Below are 26,606 nucleotides of genomic sequence, written 5' to 3'. Positions count from 1 at the left end.
GGAAAAGGGGTCCAGGGAAAGAAGTAATTTTGGCAGCTCTTCATTGAGGAGGCCAGGTGATGTGCAGGCACATCAAAGTTTGGATAGCCCAGTGCTTAAAGCGTCTGTTCTGATTTACATTCTCACCAGCCCTGTGTCAGACTACTTATTTCCCTAATCTCTTGCCTATAATGGCTACTTACTATTCATTAGAAAACTATTTTCCGGTGTATTAGGTGGACATGGACATGGCATCATGTTATTTGGTTTTGTAATTCTTTGGTGACCACTGATGTTAATATTTTTTTCATATTCTGTTTTCATATTGCATTTATGTATCTTCATTTGTGAATTGACTATTCATGGTCTTTCCCATTTATATTGTTATATTCACCATTTCTCCAAATAAAAATAATTTTGTTTTCTTTCTGCTGCTCATGTAGAAAAAAGGATAACTAAAATTTTAAAAACAAGAATGTGATCATCACATTTTATGTTTACCCAAAACAGAATCATATTAAGGATGCCATTTTATAGCCTACTTTTAAAAAATACTTTTATTAAGAAATAATTCACACACACTATCCACCCAGTTAAAGGGCATAATGCCATATTTTTTAGTATATTCATGTTTGTGAAACCATCGCCACAATCTAATCTTTAAATATTTTCATTACCCCAGAAATAAATCCTGTACCCATTAGCAGCCACTCCCCATTTCTCTTTATACTCCTCAGGCATAGGAAACTACAGTCTACTTTATATATAAATTTGCCTAATCTGGACATCTCATGTAAATGGGACCATTTAATAAGTGGTCTTTTCTTTTACTTAGCATAACATTTTCAAGGGTCACCATGTTGTAGCATATATCAGAACTTCATTTCTCTTTATTGATAAATAATATTCCGTTGTATGGGTCTACCACAATTTATTTATCCATTCATCAGATGATAGACATTTGAGCTGTTTCCACTTGTTGGTTCTTATGAATAACGTTGCTATGAGCATCTGTGTACAAGTTTTTAGGTGGACATATGTTATCATTTCTCTTGGGTATGTACATCTAGAGTTGGAATCATTGGGTCACATGGTAACTCTACGTGTAACTTTATGATGCCCCTGCCAGACTGTTTTCCAAAGCAGCGTTTCCCTTTGACCTTACAACCAGTACTATACAAGGACTCCAATTTCTCCATATCATCACCAATTTTTGTTATTACCTGTTTTTAATCAGTGAGTATGAAGTGGTATCTTATTGTGGTTTTGATTCGCATTCCCCTAACGACGAACCATGTTGAGCATCTTTTCATATGTCCATTGCCATCTGTATATCGTTTTTGGAGAAATGTCTATTCAAGTCCATTGCCTTTTTTTTCAGTTGGGCCTTTGGTCTTTTTCTTATAAAGTTTTGAATATTTTTCGTATAGATCTAGATACTAGTCCCTTAGCCAACACATGATTTATAAACACTTCCTCCCATTCCATAGGTTGTCTTTTCATTTTTTTGATGGTATCATTAGCAGCACGAAAGCCTTTAATTGTGGCGAAGTCTCATTTGTTTTCCTTTGTTACTTGGGCTTTTGGTGTCACATCTAAGGAACCACTACTTAACCTAACGTCATGAAGTTACTCCTATGTTTTCTTCTAGGAGTTTTATAGTTTTACGCATTAGTGTTCCGTGGCTGCTGTAACAAATTAACACACGCTCAATGGCTTAAAATAACACAAATCGATTTTCTTACAATTCTGTAGGTTAGATGGCCAAAATGGTTTTCACTAGGCTAAAGTCAAGGTGTCAGCAAGGCTGCATTCTTGCAGAGGCTCCAAGGTAGAATACTTACCTTCTGGCCTTTGCCAGCTTCTAGAGCTACCCACATTCCTTGGCTCACGGCTCTTTCATCTTCAAAGCCAGTGACGGCAGGACAAGTTCTTCTCACATTAGAGTACTCCAACTTCCTTGTCTGTGTCTTTTCCACATTTAAGAACCATGTAATTATATCGAGCCCACCTGGGCATTTCAAGATACTCTCTTTAAAGTCATCTTATTAGCCACATTAATTCCTTTCGATGTCTTAATTCCCCTTTGCCATATAATGTAACATATTCACACATTCTGAGAATTAGAACATAGACATCTTTGGGGGACCATTATTCTTCCTGCCACAGTCTATGATCTATTTTGAGTCGATCTTTGTGTGGGGTGTGAGTTAGGGGTCCAATTTCATTCTTTTGCATTTGGATATCCAGTTATCCCCATGCTATTTGTTGAAAAGACTTTTCTTCTGTTTATAAAACAATATAACATCAAAATGTATCCCTATTAATAAATACAACATGGTCAATTTAAATAATTGGACAGGATTTCACTTTTGGATATACCATAGTGTATTTAGCAACTTCCATGTGGTCGGACGTTGCTTCCAGCCTTTCGTATTAAAATTGTCATTATCTGATTTGTGGGTTTTTTTTAAAATACATTATGGACACATACCCTTTTTCATTTTTCATGTCGTAAATTGTCTTTGAAATTATTCACTTCTTTCCACCATCCTGGTTGAAGCTCTTCTCTCTTTTCATCTGGGTTATAGCCATAATCTGCTAATTGGGCTTCCAGCTTCCACTCTTTTCTCTCTCCAATCCTTTTTCCATAAACAGAGTAGCCTTTGCAAAATGCAAATCTAGTCTGGTGACTGCTGCCTCCGCCTTTGAAAGAGATTCTCATTAGGAAGAGGACAAAACTCTTTGTCGTGGTCCCTCCCTTTGTCTTCAGCCTAATCAGATGCTGTGCTCCGGCTTGTCGCTCCCTCTCTGTCCACACCTGCTTCCTCCCAGGTCCTCATGAAAGCACTGCTGCTTCAACCACAGGCCAGTCTCCCTAATGAGGGAGAGCCTCTTCTATCGCCACATATCTTTCCTTTGTCGCCTTTCCACATTGCAAATTTAAATTTACTTGTTGGCTTTCATTAATGTTGGCCTCCTGCGCCAGACAGTAAGCTCCATAAAGAAAGGAATTAAGTGTGCTTTTGCTCATCATGTACCTCCAGGTTTCAGTGCATGGTAAGTACTGATGTTTAGAGTAAATAAACAAGTGAAATACATTTTCTACTGTGTATTTGACTTTTAATTTTGTATGTGGCATTTTTGACTTACGGAATCTTAAAAATATATGTAAATGTATGAATTTTCTTTCATGATTTCTGCCTTTCTTAGAGCTATGTTGAAAGTCCTTCTCCACTCCAAGGGTATAGAAATATTGACCTATTTTCTTTTACTGCTTTTGTACTTCTGTTGTTTGCATTAACATCTTTAATCTACCTGCAACTTATTTAATGTCGGCATATGGTATAAATTAGGGAAATAACTTTATTTACATCCCAAGTGGTTTGTCAGATTCCCAGCCCTTTTCTCTCCTTTCCTTGATGATTTGAAGCGACTCATTGATTGCACACGAAATTCCTTTCCATGTTTAGTTATATAAATAGTGTCTATCCTACACTGGTAGTATTTGGCACTGTTTTAATTATTATAGCTTTATACTAGATTTTAATATCTGACGGTCACCTTTTCTAAGAAATAAGTTTTTATAAAATAATACTTGCAAGTAATACAATTTGAATTGAGGGTACTAGACAGAGAACTGTTCCTCAGAACATCAGTTCTCAAACTTCAGCGGGCCTCACCCCCAGAGTTTCTGATTCAGTAGATCTAGGGTGAGGCCCATGTATCTGCATCTCTAACAAGTTCCCTGCTGATGCTGACACTGCTGATATTGGATCGCAATTTGAGAACCTCTGCCTTAAATGCTTGAAATAAAAAATACAGTCAGCCTGATACCGGTCCTGATGCTGTCCCTGAATTGGCTCCCCGGTGTGTCTTCCCTGTGTGTTTGTGTGGGCTTCTCCCTGCCGGTGTCTGGCCCTGTTCCTGGCTCCACGTAAAGCTGAGCCGAGGAGCACAGTCCTGTCACGGCTGCCCTGCTGCTGACAGCTGCCCAGGCAGCCATGGTTTGACCTTTTATCAAGGATGCAGTGACTCCCTGTGCTGTAGGTACTCATGATCCCCCTTACGTGTAAGGGGAACGGCGCAGAGAAACTCCTCTTTGCTTTCCTCATTCCTACTTCCTTGACTTTTTAATGGCTCCTTGGTCCACACAAAGGGAGAGTTAATTACTAACACCTGCCTTCGCTCCTGGACCTACAGCCAACTTCTTGACAGAGACTTTTTCCACCCATTCCGCACAATGTAGCATATTTAAAGAAATAAACATAGTTTGAACAGTTTAGCCCTATGGTCTATACCTCTGTGGAGAAGCCTTTCTCTGACTTCTTTCTTTGTAAAAAGACAAGATTCTCTGTGGGAAATAAAATAGCCTTAAAGGTGCTACCTACTGTGAGTTTACTCTTCTTTGTTATTAAGACAGAAGTACATGATTATATTTTATGTGAAATATGTGGTCTTAGGAAAACATTTGTTTTCCCTATTTTTTGATGCTCACATTTCCCCCACTCACATATATTTTCCCTATCTAGGTCGCCCAAAAGTAGGTTGAAAATTATTTGCATTTCCTTGAGGGATATACCTTCAGGGCATTCCTCCTTTTTATGTTCCCTTTAGTGGTATTTAAGATGAACCATCAGGACACTTCTCCACTTATAAGCAGATGAGAGCGTCTATAGCAGTGGTCCTCAACCTTTTTGGCACCAGAGACCGGTGCTCCTATGAGAACCTAATGCCTGATGATCTGAGATGAAGCTGAGGCAGAGATGCTAGCACTGGGGAGCGGCCACAAATACAAATGAAGCTTCACTCGCTCACCTGCCGCTCGCCTCCTGCTGTGTGGTCTGGTTCCTAACGGGCCACGGACCAGTAGCTGTCTGCTGCCCAGGGGCTGGGGACTCCTGGTCTATAGGACTCTCCCTTGCATCCATCCCATATTGAGCACACACTGGGTGAGGCTGTCTATGTGCAAAGCTCTGAGAACACAGAAGGATACATCTCCTGTCATCAAGGACTCAGCTCCCTGTTGATGAAGGTTGATACATTAGTTAACAGTTACAATACAGTTCGATAAACGTTGCGCTGGAGGTAATCAGAGGATAAGTGGATGCAAAAGCCCGGGGCATGGTCCTTAGCTTGGCGGGGAGCCTGGGAATGCACAATTCCAAGAAAAGGTGATATTTAATGTCTGACAATTCAGTAAGTCTGAAAATGGTTATAGAAGTGCTGTGCAATAGAAATATGATGTGATTTCAAATTTTTATAGTAGCCACATTTTTAATAAGTAAAACAAGTGACATTCCTATTAATACTATATTTTATTTAACCACATATATAAAATCGCCATTTCAACATCTAATCAGCATAAAAACTTAATACCGAGATACTTTACATTCTTTATTATACCAAGTCTTTGAATTGTTACAATTGTAATTGTATATTACATTATAACTCATAGCAATTTGGAATAGCCACATTTCAAGTGCTCAATAGCCACATGTGACTAAGTGACTACATAGTAATGTCTCCTCCCATTTCTGCTCTGAGCTACCGAGTCCCCCTCCCTCGAAGCAGCCATTGTGGCCAGCCTGCAGCATGTTCTTCCACAGATAGTTACCATGTACACAAGCAATTATACACATATATGTGCAAACAATAGGACAGTAATCATATCATTATGCTTCCTACTTTTTTTTACTCAATAGATCATGGAGACTTAGGAAGCAAGCTCAATTTTTCTTTTCTTTATTTTTTCATTTGTTTATTTCTTTAACTACAGAATATCTCACTTTACGGATATCACAAATTATTCATTTAGTCTTTATCAATGGACAATTAGATTATTTTCAATATTTGGTGCTTATAAATAATTTGAGCTGAGTTTTCAGAGGCGAAGAGGAACAAGAGCTAACCCAGCGAGGATGGGGAAATAACGCTGTAGAGAAAGGGACTGGCATGAAGGAAGGCCTGGGGCGCGAGGACACATGGCACTTGGGAATAACTTCTTATGGCTCAAGATGTCTGGAGAATACAAACAGAAGAGAGGAGAGGAGGTGGGAAAGGCAGGAAGAGACCAGATTTCGGGCAACCTTGCAAGCGTCATATTAAGAAGTTTAGACTTCATTCCTAATGGAGAGTCATCAAAAGATTTTTAGAAGCCGGGGAGAATAACTAAATTATTGAATTAATAAATAAATGAGGGAGGAGGGACAAATCTTCCATACTGATAAATTCTGATTAGTGGATATAGAAGGCATGAGGGAAACAGAAAATCGCCATTTAGAGCACTGCAGTAATAGTTGCTGCAAGTAAGAGCTACTGAGGAATATTAAAGTTAGCGGGTGAAACTTTGAGAAACGGTATTTTTGCATAGCCTCAAAGTATCTCCCCCAAAATATGCATTAATTATTGTGATGGTTTTAACATATGTCTAAATATTTTTTTGATATTCTCCCTCCAGGAAGTGGAGCTTAATTCCACTGGACTTAATGAGTCATTTCTAATGAGTAGGGTATGGAAAAGGAAAAATAATAACTTTACAGTGGATAAACACGGCAGACACCACATTGGCCAAGGGATAAATGTTTATATCACTGGTAACATCATGTTGGAGTAGAGTGCCCTGACATATGTGATGAGAAGGGCACTTCACCTCTATGATATTCCTGACCAGTACTCTTCAAGTGTCAAGGTCATGAAAAACAAAGAAAAGCTGGGCCAAATGTCAGACACCAGAAGACACTAAGGAAGCATGTTGATTAAATGTAGTGTGTTCTCCTTAATTGAGTCCTAGAATTAGGAAAGGACACTTGAAGAAAAAACTGGAGAAATATGAATCAAGTCTCTTGTACTAACATCTTAAATTTCATAAATGTACCGTGATTATTTAAGATGTTAACTTTAAGAGGAAGTGGGTGAATGTATACTATGACACATTGTGCTACCTTTACAACTACTCTATTACATAAAATTGTTTCAAAATAAAAAGTAAAAAAAAAGAAAGAAAGAATTAGGGGCGTCACAGGATAGAGTCACATTTTAGAACAATCCCAGAGGTTGTGGTAGGAAAGAAGACTGGAAGGGAGAAAAGCCAGAACAGGTTCTGCTCCAAAACGTCAGGACAGATGGCGGACGCCTGGATGGGAGCAGGGGCAACAGGTGTCTGAGGCCGGGGACAGACTGGAGAGATCTCCAGAAGGAAATTCAGTCAGACCTGGTGACAGTTCGGATAAAGAAGTGAGGGAGTAGGAAGACTCAGGATAACACCCAGCTTCCGACCTCAAGGAATTAGATGGGTAATGATGTCGTTCACCAAGATGGAGAAAACAGGAGGAAGAACAGGTTTTAGGGAAATATTAGTTCAGTTTTAGACCTGTTCAGGGGGCAGTACATTTGAGAGGGCCAAGTATCTATCAGGCAACTGGCTATATGGACCCACAGGTCAGGAGGAAGAGCTGGCTAGAGATTGTGGTGGACAGTCATTGGCATTTAAAAAGCTGTCGAGGCAAGTGAAATGACGAGATGGCCCTAGGAGCATGGCTAGAGCAGAGAGAGGGCCACGAACACAGGCGTTTGGAGACTAGGCCCAGTAGGTGGCAAGGAGACCAGAGCATGTCCAGAGGAGTGGCTGCAGTGCAAGATTAAGAACTGAATCCTGGAGGCAGGCTGCTGGAGCCAGAATACTGGCTTTGCCACCTACACAGTGTGTTACATGGGCAAGTCATTTGATCTAAAGTGATTGTTGTGAGGATTGTATGAGACACTATTTGTAAAGTTCTTAGGATAATGTTGAGCTCATAGTGCTTAAAGAATGTTGGCTAATTGGAGGCAAAGGAAAACCAGGGTGTTTTTCTGGGAGCTAAGAGTGGTTCATAAAGAAGGGTATGTACTTTATACTCCTTGAGATGGCTATTATCAAAAAAGTGGAAAATAATAAGTGTCGGCAAGGATGTGGAGAAATTAGAACCTCCGGGCATTGCTGGTGGGAATGTAACATGGTGCTGCCGCTTTGGGAAACAGTTTGGTGGCTCCTCAAAAGCTAAACACAGAATTACCATATAACCCAGCAATTTCGCTCCTCAGTATATACCCCCCAAAAAATTGAAGGCAGGGATTCAAACAGATACTTGTATACTCATGGTCATAACAACATTATCCACAATAGCCAAAAGGTGGAAATAATCCAAGGGTCCATCAAGAGATGAATGGACAAACAAAGTGTGGTATATCCCTACAGTGGAATATCATTCATCCTCCAAAAGGAATGAAGTTCTGATACACGCTACCACATAGATGAACCTTGGAAACGTTCGTCTGTGTAAGCACAGCATAAAAGGACAAATATCGTATGATTCCACTTGTATGAGAAACCTAGAATAGGCAAATTTCATAGAGACAGAATAGAGGTCACCAGGAATTGGGGGGAGGAGGAACGGGAAGTTATTATTTAATGAATACAGAGTTTCTATTTGGGATGATGAAAAAGTTCTGGAACTGGTTGGCAGCGATGGTGATACAACATGGTGAATATACTTAATGCCACTGAATCGTAGACTTAAAAATGGTTAAAATGGTAAACTTTTATGTTTCGTATATTTTACCACAATGTGAAAAATGCTGGTTAATGCTTCAGAGAACTCAAGTCCTGATAAATAATCTTTTGTATGTATTTTGTAACAGAGGGCCCATTGGCGACATTTCCAGAGTCCTTGTAGTGGAGCAGAGATCGAAAGTCAGCTTGCAATGTGTTAAAGGGTGACCTGGAAGTATATAGACCAGGGACTGACAAACTGGGGCCAGGTCTGGCCCGCTGCCTGTTTCTGTAAAGAAAGTTTTATTGGAACACAGCCTGGCCCCTCACGGGTGATTTGTCTGGGCCTGCTTTAGTGCCACGACAGGAGAGTCAAGCAGTTGCCACAGAAACTGTACGGTCTGCAAACTGAAAATATTACCGTCTGGCCCTTTGCAGATAGTTCCTCAACCCCTAGACTAGACAAAAGCTCCGGACTTTCAAGAACTCTGGCTTTCTAAGACAGTCCTGCACCTGTGGTGAGGTTGCCGAACAGACAGACGGAGGTGTCCCTTTAGCGTCTGAGCAGATCAGACAGTTAAACAGCACTAATGATGACAATGAATAAGAAGGAGGAAGAAGAGGAAGAGGGAGAAGAAATTTCTTCCTTTCCGTCTCTAGTTGGAGATGGCTTCGCAGTACCTTCTGTCTCTCACAGCCTTGGAGAACAGGATTGTAAATCCCTCCACCCAACCCCCCAGAGAACTCCCCGCTACTAAATTGTCATGTGACTGGTGATAATAAACATTCCGAGATGGCTACAAACAGCAGTTTGGTTTAAAGTTTCCTCATTAATGTAGGAAAATGCCTACAACCTGAGGCTTTTCAAGGGTTTATTAATTTACTCTAGGGGACCGGGTGCCGATATTTATTCAGATCAAAGAGCCGATGTCTTAGCACTTACTGTGTGTCAGGAGCTGTGCCAAGTTTTATGCCTAGGTGACCTAATTGATCACCATCATAACCCTCAGATGGCCTTTCCGCACCACACAGGTGGACGGCTGGGGATCCCTGGGAGGGAAGACTCAGCCACAGACTCGCAGGGAGTTAGTAGCAGAACCAGGGTTTGCATGAGGTCTGCCAGACTCCAGGGCTCCCAGCTGTTTTACTGCACCAGGCAGTCACCTTATCCTCTGTGGTCACCCACAGCCTCAGAATAGTTCCTTGTGCCCCTTCTAAGCAGAATCTAATATTTGGTGGGTTCTCGATGTGTTCTAAACCATGAGCCCTGCTTTCTCACAGTGAGAGCTGGCCGCGTAAGGTGGGTCTCAAGTGGACTGTGAGCTGTAGCGACACCTGTTCCCCGATCTGCTCCTGTGCCTCCTGTGCCCCCAGCCCCAACCTCGTTCGCCTGACTCTACCCAGAGGTTTTTCTTTAAAACTATCCTGCTTTTCACTGTATTCTGCCAATACCATCTAACACCTGGACTTTACTTATTCCCCTCTTACTGTATATTTTTATACTGTCCGCTGTAATTCCTCAAGCTCTTCGTTAAGCACAGTGACCCAGGGAGGCAGCAAGAGGGGGACATAGTGGCTTGCCCAGTTCCCATCCATTCGTGTTCGTATGTTCAGTGCATAAACACACAGTACCGTTGTGACATCTTTCTTCTTCAAGGCACCCTGGGGAACACAACCTTTGACTGCCTGGATTTCTGTAGCCATCAAATCGGAACTAAAAGGGAACTCTGTTTATCCACCCAACCCTTGATTATATCAGTGAAAAAAAACCAGCTGACGCCCTGAGAGGATTGGCAATTTATCCAGGCGTACACGGCTTCTCGGCAGCAGATCCTGGACTAGGAAGACCCGGGCGTCCCGGCTCCCAGCCTGGAGCTCATTCTACGGCAGCTCACCGCCTCCTGCCTGCCTCAGTTGGTGAAGCAGGGGTCGTCCCCCTGCATGTGGAGTGCTTACCTTGGAGCCTTTTCATGAATGAGACCAGATGCAGAACTCCACATTGATCATTTCTGTCCCTCCCCTTTCTGCTTTCTGTTAAAGGCAGCCCCCCAGCTCCCAGCTGGCTCCTGTCCCCTCCCCCAGCCGGGAGAAGTTATTACATGAAGAGATCAGCTTACCAGTTTTCTGCAGAGCAGAGACCGAGCTCGGAGCTCTCCGGGTAGTGCAGTGAGGGAGAGCAGAGGGAACAGCGCGGTGCCTAGCGGAACTCCAGGCTGGAATCCCGAGACACAAGTGCATCTGCTAGCTGTTAGCACTTGGCAGACGGAGTTCTCCTCTAGGGTAGTTCTAACTTTGGGTAATAATGTTTGTCAGCTACCTGATATTAACATTGCTCCACGTTCAAACAGCAGTGTTAGCAAGACCTGGGGGAGAGGTAAGCCAAATAAAATATCTTGTAAGAAGTTGTATTTTTGTCAGCATTATATTTCCTCTTCTATCTATCAAGAGGGATCAAGGAATGGGCTTTTATGGTGTGCAAAGAGTCATGCTTTATTTTGCCGTTTTAGGCTTGCCTGGCCATTTCTTATAGATGGAATTCTTTTCTTCTTGACGAACCCTGTGATTTCTAAAATCTCATTCTGAGGCTGTCTGTACAGTTGCCACCTTGGAGCGTTGGCATGGCCCTGATGACAGATGCCCGGAGGTGCACGTTTCTCCTCCTGCCATTGCAGAATAAAGAAAATGTGCGCGTCAGACTCCGAAAGGCACTGTTACCTTTTGGGAATTTTTCTCCAGTGTTGCAGAGAGAGTGTGCATGCTAGAGGAATTGCTTTTCTTTACTGCTTTTGGATCACATTTTTCTCCTTTTTCTGCTTTGATGTGCTTGGAAAAATCCGTGCTTAACTTGCTATCACAGGTTTGAAGAAGGACAGTGATGCATATCAGGGCTAGGAGTGTGTCCAGATCGACCATAGAAGGAGGCATGTTTAAGACCCATGAGGATGCTTTATTCTTATCGATTTAGCTTATGTTTGTTGGATACAGTTCTGGACATCATGGATGCCTGTAGGTGCCAGTTTTTTATACAGGCAAAGAGATTAGAAGGGATGATCATATGGGCCAGAGAGGGAAGCACTTAAATGTAGCCACCGTCGCCTGCAACAAATATTCCTCGTCCCCTCCTCGTACTTCTTATGCTGATGAAAAGTCACAGATCCTGAGTCATGAAAGGACAGACTTTTTCCCGAATCCATCTTCCTCTTTGAAAAGCCAAGTGAAAAGTGTATCTCCTAAAAAGGCCACGAGGCCACCTCACAGCTTTGCTTTTGTTAGCGCTGTCAGGATGGAGCAGGCTCTGCAAGCCTGATGTAATTACTTTCCCTTTTCTAAGGAGTGGAAGGGGTGTGCTCCCAAACCCGGGCTGCAGGACTGGCTGTGGCTTCAGCAGGCTTGAAACGGGTCACTTGTTTTAGGCGTTTGGCCTATTAGTTACCCAAGTCCTCTGCTCTGCAGATATTTTCTGGGCCTGTGGGGGATCGAGGTCTTGAATTGGAGGTGGAGAAACCTAATGGGTTAGTGATGCTGGAAGCCGAAAGCAAACCATTGCCCTCTAGTTGTAGTTGAAGTTCGCAACTTCCTTGTTGATTTTTTCCTGTGCAGAGTAAATGACAAATGGGCAGGCCTAACTCAGCCTGGAGTCCTTAAGCATGTGAGAGGAGAGCTCATATGGAAAATATTTCTATCACCCCTGCATGCACATATAGTCTGGGGAGACCCCTGTACAGAGCAAGTCACGGCGCCCCAGCAGCCAGCCCCTCAGTGGTATGCCAATTACTCTTATTAACAGCAGGGCTAAGGGCAGGCTCCGAGTACCTGTGCACAGCTGGCTCCTGGGGAAGGCCACTCTGGAATGTGTGCGCCTCCAGCCGTGTCACGATGCAGAGAGGCAGGAGCGGTTCTGTTTCACTTTACAATCAGCAAAGCAGATGAAAAATGAAAGGGGATTACGCAGGCTCATCCAAGTCTTGATGCTGTTCAGACGGCACTCAGCACTTGGAAGAGGAAGGCAGGACTTCTGTATTTTGAATTAAAGCGTGTGCACCTAATAGCCAGAAAACCCAATCAGAAATGACGAGGTGCCTGCTCTCTGCTCCTTTGTTCTGCTCTGCTGTGCTAAATAAAGACTCTCATGTGCCTTTCACTTTTTTCTTCCTTGTTTTTCTTCCTTCTCCATGTGTGTGTGTGTGTGTGTGCGTGTGTGCACACACAAGTGCGTGTGTATGCGTGCGTGTGTGCGCGCACACACACACCACTACAAAGCTTTGGTTCCATAACCACTGTGTTCCTCGGAAATTGTACAATTAGTGAGATTCCTTTCCCCTTGTTGGAAATGAAATGATGAGGGAGGAAGGAACATGAGTATGAGTAGCTCCCCCTCCCTTCTTAAGAAGAATGTAGTTTATATGGAGCTTTGAAGAATGTGGCATTTATTTATAAGAGGCCCTATTTTATAGCCATGTTACTTACGAAACTCACCCATAAACATGTGGCGTCGTCCCCAAGTCACCAAGATTTCCTTTTTCTCTGCCAGCCGGTTTTCTTGCAGGTTTTAATTATCTTCCCTTTGGATGTTCATAAAAACACATGAGGAAAGGCAAGAAAGGAGAAGAAAGCGTCCTGCACCTAGTGGCGCTTCGCTGGCTGTGTTCTCAGCGTGCAGCTGGAAGCCGCGCAGCAAACTCAGTCAGTCTTGTAAGGCGTGAGGTCCTTCCAGATCAGCAGGGGCTGGCAGGTGGCGGGAGGAGGGGGTGTAATTCAAAGCAAGTCTCATTCGGAGTCCTGTTGCTGGCAATATTGACACCAAAGACTGACGTGCAAAGTATAGTATAGTATAGTGTTGGTGCATGGGTTTGAGGACAAACACAGAGGACTATTCTTTGCTTCATTTCGGGTTGAAGAAACATTAAACTAAGAACATCCTCTAAAAGAATTTAAAGAACTAGGTCATCCTGGACTTGTGGTGTATTCGTCAGTATGGGAAGCATGACAGGATCCAGTTTCTTTGTAGGATGCTGCAGAACTGGGGTGGGAGGGGGTGGGGACTTCTTTCCTAAACTCCAACTTGCCTCCTCAAGTAAGACCAATGAGATACTGTTATATGTGGGGAGACAGAGGGAGAGGCAAGGCTCCATATATTGTGGTGAGATAAATTCCTAGAATTTAGTCAAAAAGATATTTATTTTAATTTTGATGAAGCAAAATTTGGCAAAACCTATCAAAATTTTTAAAAATTATCTTGGCTACTAATGGGTTTCTTTCTGTGGTAATGACAATGTTTTGGAATTAGTGGAAATGGTTGCACAATTTTGTGACTAAACTAAAGACCACTGAGTATTATCTTTAATGAGCAAGTTTTATGACATGCGAATATCTCAATTTTTAATTAAGAATAAATGAATAATAAGCATCTGTTTACCCTGCTTTTCCGTTTCTAATACTCTATCATGTAGATCTGCTCTGAATGTGCAAAATGCTTTCTGAACCATTTTTCATAATTAGACTGTTGCAACTGTACAAGCATCCCTCGATGAAGGACACCATGCAGGTGTTCAAAAAGAAGAAAATGCTCTCTAGGTACTGATATGAAAAGACCACCAGGATATGTTGCTAGGTAAGAAAAGCGAGTTACAGGACAATGTGTCTGTCCTCTCTCTGGAAGGATATACCAGAAAATGGGGAGATAAATAGAGTGGCTGGGGGAGGTAAGAGACTTGTCGTACCTTTGGTACCTTTGGTACCTTCTGAATTGTGTGCAATAAGCATGTTTACTTATCTAGTAAACAATTAAAAAATATGTGACATAATAATAAATCACTAAATGTAATAAATGAAGTCCATGATATAATAGGTAACGTCCTCAGCGATAGCTCAGAGCACGTGCCAAGGTGAAGAGTACATGAGTTGACAGTCATAACACTGACGTGCAGCTCAGTGAAGTGATCCCTTGAGGGCCAAAATGATGTTCTTTAGGTGACTCATTCACTCATTTGACACCTACTTATAATCTCTCTGTTTTCTTCATTTTTACAATGAGGATAATAATAGCAGCTATTTTAAGGGGTGATTGGAAGAATTAAATGTGGTAATATGGGTAGAGCTTGTAGCTTGGTGTGTCAGGAACATAGAAAACAGCACTTACTGGCTATTACTACAATTACTGTGGCCGGTGCCACTTCAGTGCTGGGAAAAGGAAGGTGAAAAAGCCTTTGTCTTTGATGAGCTTATGCTTTAAAAGGGGCACAGAGTGCAAACAGTTAATGACCATGCAATAAAAAAAAAATTTTAAAAAAACTTTCTTTGATTGCAAAAACAGAGGCAAAGAAGCAATGAAATTTGTCTAAGAGAGTGAAGAAAGAGTACATAAACAATGTCATATTTAACTGAGTCTTAAAGGATTGTGTGTTTGGGGACTTCAAGACACTCCCAGGGATTTGCTGTGATTCTGTAACTCAGCATGTAGTTTGCACTCACAGCTCTGAGTTATTATGGTACAACAGAGGAAAATGTACGTGGGGTGAAGTCTGGGGGAAATCAAGTACAAGCTTCCAGGGAGAGACACAGGACACACCTAATTCCCTCGCAATGAGTGTGACAACATGTGTGAAATGTTGCCAGCCAAGGAAGCTTGTCGGACTCGGCACCGAGGGTTTTCGTTGGGCGCTGGCCACATAGGCACCCTCTGCCTGACGTGCCCAGAAGGGAAGCAGGTGTTCAGCATGAACTGTGTGGTCTGTACAGTAAGGGCACCGTGAGCCACTCTCACCAGTTCTGGGTGTGGTGAGAACCCTCCCAAAGTCCAAGTTCACATAGGCCAGCCAACAGCCAGCCTCGTAAGTAGGTCCTTTTAAAAGAGAGCAATCAGGTCTAACATGTTTATTAACTCTTTTCTGCACTAAGGGTAGGAGTTCTGAGTGGAAAAAAGATGGAGGACATTCCAGGCAGAGGGAAAAGATCTATAGAGCCCCAGAAATAAGAAAGAACGCAGCACGTTCTGGAAACAATGCTTAGTTCAGATTATAGAAGCGTGCTCTGTGAGGAGATGTGGCAGGAGAACGTTTTCCATCCTGAAGGTGGGAGTTTTTCCTGCGCCTTTGAAACTTCAAGAAATTCCATATCTACAGTCTTAAGATTCCATTTTTATGAAATGTCATTTAGGTTATCACCGTGGGAACCTAATCTTGGTTATAGATTTTTGAAATTATTTTAAAGGATTAAATCAAATTCGATAATGAATATGGAGTTGCTTTGTAAGCAGTGACAGCCTTTATGAAAAGCTAGCCGTCATTATTTGTAGCAAATAGGAGTGCAGGATGGGTGTAATGCCTTTAATGGCTGATTCTTTGTGCACGGGTCTCAGTGGCTCCACCTTTCTTTTGCTCTCCGATGTCTAAAATGAAAAAACAACTGTGGGGAACTCACTTGATGAAGCAAGACTGGAGTTCAAGCCTTGGGTCTATCACATTTAGCCATATGACTTTTGACATTTTAATTGTTTTATTTTTTAATTATGAAAGCTGTAGTTGTAAAAACAAATCCAAACAATAAAGAAATGAAAGGGATAAAAAGTTAAAGCTTCCTCTTTACCTTCACTCCCTCCCCAATCCTTCTTCCCTCCCCAGATGAAACCACTGTTAATGATTTCGCATTTGTCCTTCTAGAACCATTCTTACATTTATTAGCATAAGGGTGTGTGCATATGTGCATGTGTGTGTCTCCGAGTGAATGTGTGTGTATGCCTGCGACTTGCAAATAATACCTATGACTTACAGCTCTCATAATTAAAAAAAAAATTAAGAATGTCAAAAGTCACATGGCTTGACATGCTTTTGTTTGAATTTTGTCTTCTTTTTTATCCAGTACTGTTGGCTCATGGCTCTGTTTCATTGTGCTCAAATAGGGTTTTGCTAGCTTTGTAAAATAAATTCATAAGTTTCTCATCTTTTAGTGTGCATTGAAATGGTTTAAATAAAAGCGGGATTAACTTTTTCTTAAAGGTATTTTTATAAGTTGGTCATAAAACCAGCTCTTATGTAGAGGGGTGGTCCTTGAGTACCTTTTCTTTCATTTATGAAAACTGTGAAATATTTAATATATATAGGAGAATATATGTAATATATGCAGAAGTTATAAATCAAAATAATAAAATACCTATGAACCCACCACTCGACCAAACAAATGAAGCATTCCCAAAATTGTATGCCATCTCTCAGGTATATCCTTCTCTCTTCTTTCACCCAGAGAGAACCATCATCCTGAATTTTATGGTTGTCATTTCCTTGCTTTTAATTTTAATAATTTTTCACGTATGTATGTACCTCTAAAGAATATATTTTGTTTGCTTTTGAGTTATGTAAACATGGTACAGATTTTTTTATTCAGCTTGAATTTGTGTTCTACATGATGATGCCTATAATTGTAGTTCGCTCATTTTCACCGCTACATAGTATTCTTCTATGTGAACGTATCATCTTTCTCCTGTTGATAGATAGATGGGTACTTTCCAGGTTTCTTTGGCATTTTTTCTGTTATAAACAAAGCTACTATGAACATTTTGGAACATGTCTCTTCATATATGTGCGCAAGAATTCCTTTAGCGTGTATACTTAGCAGTTGCGTTACTGGGTCAAGGAGTATGGGTTTGTTTAACTATAGAAGATGATGTCAGGTTGATTTCTTAAGTGGTTGTGTCAGTTTTCACTTCTACTAGCAGTGTGTAAGAGTTCTCAATAACCTATCTCCTTGTCAATATTTAGCATTGTCAGACAAATGAATTTTTGCTGCTATAATAGGTAAAAAAATGTTATTAGTGTAAGTCAATTGACATTTCCCCTGATCATAAACTATTGCTACACTATAATTTTCATATGCATACAAGCTATACATGTTTTCTTCTGTGAAATGTCTGTTCATGTCTATTTCCTGATTTTATTTATTTTTTAAATTCCATTTTATTTAATTATTTTTCATACTATATATACATAATTTTTTTAACATTTTATTTTTTTTATTTTCCCCCTCCTTACTCCCTCCTGATAACCACTGGTCCATTGTCTTTGTTCATGAATCTCTATTTGTTTGTCCTGTTCATTTGTTGCTTTTAGGTTTGGATCCCACATACCTAATATCATGTGATATTCAACCTTTTCTTTGTGGCTTATTTCACTTAGTATGATTATTTTAAGGTCCATCCATGTTGTTGCAAATGGTAGCATTTTATCTCTTCTTATGACTGAGTAATATTCCATTTTCTATATATACCACAGCTTCTTTTAGCCAGTCATCTGTCATAGGACACTTCAGTTGCTTCCATGTCCTGGCCACTGTGAATAATGTTGCTATGAACATCGGTGTGCAAATATCATTTCGAATATGAGTTTTCAAGTCTTTGCGGTAAATACCCAGTAGACAGATTGCCGGATCATATGGTAGGTCAATTCTTAGTTTTTTGAGGGACCTCTATACCACTTTCCATAGTGGTATACCAATTTGCAGTTCCACCAGCAGTGTATGAGGGTTCCTATTTCTCCACATCCTCTCCAACATTTGTTATTACTTGTCCTATTGATTATAGCAATTTAACAAGGTGTGAGATAATATCTCCTTGTGGTTTTGATTTGCATTTCTCTAATAGCTAGCAATGTTGAGCATCCTTTCCTATGTGTGTAGACTATTTGTATATCCTCTTGAGAGAAGTTTCTGTTCAGATCCTCTGACCATTTTTTGATTGGATTGTTTGTTTTTTGTTGTTGTTGTTATTGAGTCGTATGAGTTCTTTGTATATTTTGGATATTAGGCCCTTATCCGAGGTGTTGCTTGCAAACATATTTTCCATTCGGATGGTTGTCTCCTTACCTTGTTGACGGTTTCTTTTGCTGAGCAGAAGCTTTTTAGTTTGACATAGTCCTATTTATTTATTTATTTTTGCTCTTATTTCCCTTGCCTTTGAGATCAAATTCATAAAATCCTCTTAAAAAGCCCAAGGTTCTTGAGTTTAGTTCCTATGTTTTTTCCTATGCATTTTATAGTTTCAGGTCTTCTATTCATGTCCTTAATCCATTTTGAGTAAATTTTTGTGTGTGGTGATAGACAACAGTCTAGTTCGATTCTTTTACAGGTGGCTTTCCAGTTTTCCCAGCACCACTTATTGTAGAGGCTTTCCTTTCTCCACAGTATATTTTTGGCATTTTTGTTGAAAATTATCTGCCAATATAAATATAGGTTTACTTCTGGACTCTTGATTCTGTTCCACTTGTCCGTGTGTCTATTTTTCTGCCAACACCATGCCGTTTTGATTACTGTTGCTTTGTAGTATAATTTAAAGTCAGGCAGAATGATGCCTCCAGCCTCGTTCTTTTTTCTCAGGATGACTTTGGCAATTCGGGGTCCTTTGTGCTTCCATACAAATATGAAGATTTTTTCCTTCTATTTCTTTCAAAAAATGCTGATGAGATTTTGATGAGGATTGCATTAAATCTGTATCATTCTTTAGGTAATATGATCATTTTAACTATGTTGATTTTCCAATCCAGGAACACCGAATCTCTTTCCATTTCTTCGTATCTTCTTCGATTTCTTTTAATAGGGTCTTACAGTTTTCATTATATAGGTCCTTCACATGTTTCGTTAGATTTATTCCTAGGTATTTTGTTGTTGTTGTTTTTGTTGCAATTGCAAAAGAAATTATTTTTTTCACTTCTTTTTCTGATGCTTCATTATTAGAGTATAGAAATGCTATGGATTTTTGAACGTTGATTTTGTATCCAGAGACTTTACTGTATTTGCTTATTGTTTCCAGTAGTGTGCTTGTGGAGTCTTTAGGGTTTTCTATATAGAGAATTACGTGCTCTGCAAACAGTGACAGTTTGACTTCTTTGTTTCCTATTTGGATGCCTTTTATATCTTTCTTTTATCTGATTGCACTCGCTAAGACCTCCAATAATATATTGAATAACAGTGGCGGTAGTGGACAGCCTTGCCTTATTCCTGATCTTAGAGGGAAGGTTTTTAGCTTTTCGCCATTAAATATAATATTGGCTGAGAAGTTGTCATAAATGGCCTTTATTATGTTAAAGCACTTTCCTTCTATACAAATTTTGTTAAGTGTTTTGATCATAAATGGGTGCTGTATCATGTTGAAGTCTTTTTCTGTATCTATTAATATGATCATATGATTTTTTAAAATTTGTTTATATGGTATATCATATTAATTGATTTGTGTATGTTGAATCATCCCTGTGCCTCTGGGATGAAGCCCACCTTATCATGGTGTATAATCTTTTTAATATGTTGCCGTATTCGGTTCACTAGTATCTTATTTAGATTTTTGCATCTGTGTTCACGAGAGATATTGGTCTATAGTTCTCTTATTTTGTGTTATTATCTTTACCAGGTTTTGGTATCAGAGTGATATTGGCCTCATAAAATGAGTCGGGAAGTATTGCCTCCTCTTCGATTTTTTGGAAGAGTTTGAGGAGAATAGGTATTAAATTTTCTTTGAATATTTGGTAGAATTCACTGGTGAAGCCATCTGGTCCTGGACTTTTACTTTTTGGTAGGTTTTTGATGATTGTTTCAATTTCCATACTGCTGATTGGTCTATTTAGATTTTCCATGTTTTTTTTATTCAGTCTAAGAAGGTTGTATCTTTCTAAGTACTGGTCCATTTCTTCTAGGTTATTAAGTTTGGTGTTAAATAATTTTTCATAGTATTCTTGTACAATCCTTTGCATTTCGGCAACGTTGGTCATAATTCCCCCTCTTTCATCTCCGATTTTGTTTATTTGTGTTCTTCCTCTTTTTTTCTCTAGTGAGTCTAGATAGGGGTTTGTCACTTTTATTAACCTTCTCAAAGAACCAGCTCTTTGTTGCATTTATTTTTTCTATTTTTTTTTTTTTTTTTTTTTTTGGTTTCAGTTTCATTTATTTCTGCCCTGATTTTGATCCTTCTGCTGACTTTAGGCTTCATTTGCTCTTCCTTTTCTAGTTTTTTAAGATAAAGCATTAGGTTGGTTATTTGGGCTCATTCTTATTTTTGGAGATAGGCCTGTAATGATATGAACTTTCCTCTAATGACCAATTTTGCCATGTCCAAAAAGTTTTGATACGTTGTACTATCATTATCATTCATTTCTATGTATCTCTTGATCTCACTTTATATTTCTTCTCTGACTCAGTTATTCTTCGATAGCATGTTGTTTAATCTCCATTTATTTGTGGCTCTTTCCACTTTCTTTTTACAGGTGATCTCTAGTTTCAAAGCATTATGATCAGAGAATATGGCTGGTATGATTTCAACCCTCTTATATTTGTTGAGGCTATCTCTGTGTCCCAGTATGTGGTCAGTCCTTGAAAATGTTTCATGTGCACTAGAGAAGAATGTATAAGCAGCTGTTTGGAGATGGAAGGCTCTGTAAATGTCAATTATGTCCAGTTGGTCTAATATATCATTTGAGGATGTTTTTTCCTTATTGATTTTCTGTTCGGATGATCTGTCCATATCTGACAATGGGGTATTTAGGTCCCCTACTATGATAGTATTTTGGTCTGTTTCTCCCTATAGTTTTGTTAGAAATTGCTTTACATATTTCGGGGCTCCCTGATTAGGAGCATAGATATTAAGAAGTGTTGTCGTCTTGGTGCATGATTCCCTTTACCATTTTGAAGTGTCCCTCAGTATCTTTCTTATATTTTTTATTTTGAAGTCTATTTTATCTGATATTAGTACTGCTACTTCCACTTTTCTCTGAATGCCATTTGCATGAAACTTCATTCTCCACCCTTTCGGTTTGAGTCTATATTTGTTTTTGGAACTGAGATGTGTCTCCTGGAGGTAGCATATGTTTGGGTTTTGTTTTTTGATCCAATCTGCAACTCTATGCTTTTTTATTGGTGAGTTCAGTCCATTTACATTTAAGGTGATTATTGAAATATGAGGTCTTCTTATAGTCATTTTATCTCTTGCTTTCTAGTAGCTCCGTGTTTTCATTGCTTCCTTGTCCTTGTGTTTCTATTTTCTTTATTTTAGTTGGCTTTGTAGGTTTTCCCTCTGGTCCTTCTTGTTTTATGTTATATACTTCTAAATCTTTGGCCTGTGGTTACCATTACAAATATGAAAAGGATAGTTATCTATATATACAGTCGTCCTTCTTCTTCTGCATGTACATTATCTCCATTCCTTTTTGCGAATTTGGACCTTTGAGGCCTCCCCTTTTCAGTCATCGCCGTCTCATTTTGTCCCTATGTATGCTGAACATTCACTATGGTCTTGCTATAGCAAATCTCTTCTTATTTTAAGCTTATAATGCCCTGTTCCTAGTAAGGGCTGCATTCCTCTGCTTTTATCAGCCTGCTAGTCACCTTACTCCTAATCATACTTTTTGTTGTTATTTATTTTTTTTTAGATGAGCTGACCTCTTTCAGTATGTCCTATAGTGCAGGCCTCGAGTGGAGAATTCCTTCAGTTTTTGTATGTCTGGAAAGGTCTTTTTTTCTCCTTCATATCTAAAGGAGAGCTTAGCTGGATACCATGCCAACTGGCTAACTGTAACTGTGCAGATAAACTCTATAAAAGCAAGGTTGCACCTGAGCTCTGGGCCCAGATCTTCAGAGCATTAGCTCTTCTGGGACCACTGGCACAATAAACCTGAGTTCTCCAACTCTCTGTGTGGTGTTTGGTCTCTCACTGGTCTGATTTTTCTGCAACATTTCTTCAACAAGAGGAGACCACACTCTGTGGAGCATTACCCCTTTTCTAATAAACTTTCCTTTTGACGCTAAAAGAAGAAAAAGAAAGAAAAAATTATTTATCCCAAGGTTATAGAGATATTCTCCTAGTTTCTTTTCTAAAATTATTGAAGGCTTGCATTTCACATTTATATCTTTAATACACTTAGAATTGATTTTCTGTTAGTGTAAATAAGGGATCTAAGTTCATATTTTTTCTATATTAATAATGAACTATTGAAGAACTATCCGTCGAAGCCTTTAAATCTTATTCTTATTCTTTGGGAGTGTCTTCGTTTTTCTTAGACATTCACTCTTCTTTCTGAAATGTGGAGTTAATGCACCAATTTTGCCCGGAAAACCCTTTAGAAATTTTTATCAGAACCGTATTGAATTTATAGATATTAGAGTACTAAAATCAATCCAATATTAAGCCAGTCTATGCATTAACACAGCATAAGCTTTACATTAGGTCTTCTTTGAAGTTTTTCAATTTTCTACATAAAGATCTTATACCTCTTTAATTTAGATTTATTTCTTACTACCTTGTTATATTTTCATTATTTTAAATTATGTATATATTTTTGAATTAATTTGTTGCTAATGCTTAGAAATGCAAATGATCTTATATTCAAGCAACTTGCTAAACTCTCTTATTAATTTAAATCGATTGTAGGAAATTTGTGATTTCTAAGTATATAATCATGTCATCTGTGAATAATAACCATTTTGGTTTTTTCCTTTTCTAATTCTTATACCTTGTTTCCTTTTATTCTTATAACACGGGCTAAGACCTTTAGTAAATTGTTGAATATGGGCAGTATTATTTTGTTCCTGAGGTAAAGGGAAGGTTTCTTATGTTTGGACATTAAAAATGAAGTTTACTGTGTTTGTACACTTTATCAGGTTGATAAACTCTTTTCTAGTCATAGTCTGGTAAGGACTTACTTTTAAACATGAATAGGTATTGGACATTATTCAATATATTGTCTCTTTCTATTGAAATTATCGCTGTATAGTATTTGATATATAGATTGATATATCGTACTTTTATTATTATTCATCTTTAACTATTTTTTAAAAATTGTCATTTTATTTTCTCTGACCCATGCATTATTTAATTATATTTTCAAAAGTATGGCCCAAGTTCAGTTCTAATTTGATTGTATCGTGTTCAGAGAATGTAATATCTTTTGAAATTCATTGAAACTTGCTTCACGGCCTAGTACATGAACAGTCTTTATAAACATTTCACATGTGCTTGAGAAAAATGTTCATTCTTGCTAAGTGGATATATGGACTTTTTATATATCTTTCTAATTAAGGCTGTAGATTGAGTCGTTCAAGTCTTCTATATCTTTACTAATGATTACCTGCTGCACCTTACCAGTTTGAGAGAGAGAGACATGTTTAAATCCACCAGCCTCTCTGTTGGCCAGTTGGGCAGACAGGACATGACTGCCTCAATGGCCTTCAGGCAGTCTTCTCCTTGAGTTTAGTGACTATGCTTCCTCAATGGCCCCTCTTGCCCATTGTACCTGTTGTTACTGAGTTTAGAATTTTTCCATCTCTACAATAGTCTATTCTGGTGTTTTTTTCTGCTATGGTTTCTTGCCAACATAAACTTTCTAATATCCAGAAATTCTTGAAAAATTTTTATCTGATGATTGTATCCTTTCTTGTTTCATAGTTATTGTTACAACGTGTGTGTCTTTTCTGCCATTTGAATGGAATTTTGGAAAATGTTGACCTTAAACAAATAGATAGCCAGATATTTCTCCAGCAAAATGGGTTTATTCAGGAACAACAAAGAACTGCAATTTGGGATATGCAGTCACCAGTCCAAAGAAATGGGAGAGGAACACTCTTTTATGGGCTTAGCGGGGCCTGTCATACAGGAAGAGTCCATTGGTGGAAACTGAACGTTCCAAGTGTAATGACTTTCCGTTAGCTGAGTTGTGGCAATCTCCCATTAGATAAGCTGTCATTGAGGAAGAAGGAATCTTTTCTTTCTCCTGCTGAGGTAGTAATGTTGCATCGTCTCCCGTCAGAGATGTAAGGTACTTCTTTTCTTATAGTGTGTGTAGAGTGACCCGTGCATAACAGTTTTCTCTTCTAGCCTCCCAATTCCATTATAAATGACAATTCTGTTTATTAATTTTCACAGAAGAGAAGACAAAAACAAATACCTTAGCTCAGTCTGCCATTTTGAACCTTTTAAAGACACATTTTTATGCTTTCTTCTTTTCTTCCCTTTCCTTTTTCTCTCAAATTATATTTATTGGGCAAATAATTTTCTAGACCTCTATTTCCTTATCTATAAAATGGGGATGATAATATTAATCTCAATGGCATGTAAGGAACATTGCAGACCTTAAAGATCTATACAAATACAAAGGATGACCATAGTGCATTTCTTTAACCTTTCTTTTCTTTAGCATAGCTAATGTTATAAAGCAGTTCAGCTACATTAGAGAAAATTGATTTTAGTTGGCATATCATGAGAGGCTCAAACAAAATTTTATTTGCCACTTTTTGAGAAAATGACTTGCCAAGAAAGTATTGGGAGCTTCAATAGAAAGTTACATATTTTATAAGTAGAAATACTAGTCTCAAAATAAATGTTATAGTGGGTGTCTTTTTTCTCTTTCTTATTTTCTTGTACTGTGTTGTTGGAATACATACTCAATTAGGCATTTCTCCTTTAAAAATAATTTTACTTAGACAACCTTGTTTGCTGACTCAGCACATTATATAAATTTATTTACTTTAGCTTAGAAAGTTAATATGAACTGACAGAAAGAATGCTAAAATTTCAACCCAAGCATATTTAAGAGACAGAATGAGTAATTGATGTAAGAGACCAAGTGGTTTGTATTATAATATACTGAAATCATCCTATCTACAGATTTTTTTCCATATTTCTACCTCGCACCGAGGCAAAATAATCAACTGTCAATTAAATTCAACAACTGTGTATTGAGCGCTATTTTGTGAACAAGATTTGTGCAAAGTGCTGCAGAATTCAAAAGGAGATGAGACCCTTCATTTGTTCTCTAAATGTGAATACCAACAAGTAGTTAGTTCAATCTAAGATATAATTACTCTAACAAACATATCACACCCTAATGTGAGGATCAGGAACAACTGTGTGGAGAAAAGAACATTCAAGATGGGATTGAAGAATGCTTAAGAGTTCCATAGACAGATAGTGAAAGAAAGCCATTCCAGGTCTCAGGAACAGTGTGAACAAAGAGAGGTATTCAGTTGGGAAAGGTAAGGGTGTACTTAGACAATGGCAAATAATTTTTTTTTTCTTTTACCTAGAACATAAGTACACATAGTGAGAAACAATGCGTGCAAGATGACACAATACAATTTTAGCCTTAGAAAAGAAGACGGAGGCTTTCTTTGTGGCTAAATATACCAATTTTGTAAATGTTCCATGGAAGCTTATGAAGATATACTTTACATTTTATTATAAATATAGATGCATATAATAAGTGCGCATTCTCCTATATAATTGTATCATTCCTTTCTTCTGTGGGTATGTTCTTATATTTCTTAGGGTCTACTAGAAGTTACTAAAACTAAATGATTTCTTAAATATGTTCCAACTTTCAGATTCTCTGAATCTTGGAGTGACCACCAAACTGCAAATGCATATTATAAACCCTTGGATAGTACTGATGTCTTTAGTAAAGTGGGAAAGAGCCACAGGCTCTGAGACACACAAGCCTGAGCCTGAATCTCTGGTTCTGCATGTTCTTACTTGGGCAGTCCCAGTGACTTCCCTAAGCATCATTTTTTTTTCATCTTTAAAATGGGGAGGATATGTCAACATCATAAAGTTTACATGAAGATTAAGAAGGTAATTTCCATAAAGTGTTTGGTGCACACCAGATGCTCAATGGATGGCAGCCATCTTTGTCATAAAAATATTTGATCTCTCAAGCCTAATGGAGAAGGATTCTTCAGTTAGGCCAGAGGAATTGTATAAAGATACAAGGAGATGTTGTCAAATTAAAGCAGATTATAAAGTTAGAGGAATGAGAGAGAATGAATTTAGAGTTGCAGGGAGCACCCATAAAAACAATAAGTAAAACAGAAGATCCTAGAGAGGGGAAGAATCCAAAAAGTGGCTCCAAATTCCTTAGCCAGATCTTATGGAGTCAAAGGGTCAGAGAAGGAAAGAAAATATCCAGGTTGCTTTTAAATGGGAAGATGGGGTGGGCAGTTGAAAAATGGGAAAGAGCAAAAATAAGATTCCTAATGATAGAACAAGTTAGCCACGCCTTCTCAGTTGGTGAAGGAGGGAGCTGGGACATCACTGTGGTTTTCCCAGCAAAGGTGTGGATTAAAAAAAAAAATTTTT

At 38.9% G+C, this 26,606-nt stretch overlaps 1 protein-coding gene across 4 annotated transcripts in view; it reads left to right on the top strand.

The window, feature by feature from the left end:
- Window positions 1–26,606, top strand: part of THSD4 (thrombospondin type 1 domain containing 4) — a 536,848-nt gene that overhangs the window by 338,386 nt on the left and 171,856 nt on the right. Inside the window, exon 1 of one of the 4 annotated variants that reach the window (XM_016126821.2) lies at window positions 4,797–10,883. The exons of the other annotated variants lie outside the window; for them this stretch is intronic. Within the exon in view, the coding sequence (XP_015982307.1) occupies window positions 10,812–10,883 (72 nt within the window). The 5' untranslated portion in view covers window positions 4,797–10,811. Of the gene's footprint in view, window positions 1–4,796; window positions 10,884–26,606 lie in introns of those variants that run through there. 4 annotated transcript variants of the gene reach the window in all.

This window comes from Rousettus aegyptiacus, unplaced genomic scaffold, assembly GCF_014176215.1.
Source record: "Rousettus aegyptiacus isolate mRouAeg1 unplaced genomic scaffold, mRouAeg1.p scaffold_m13_p_3, whole genome shotgun sequence".
NCBI classification, from domain to species: Eukaryota; Metazoa; Chordata; class Mammalia; order Chiroptera; family Pteropodidae; genus Rousettus; species Rousettus aegyptiacus.
The sequence above is the reverse complement of the archived record's forward strand: the minus strand, read 5'-3'. Positions and strand labels throughout refer to the sequence as shown.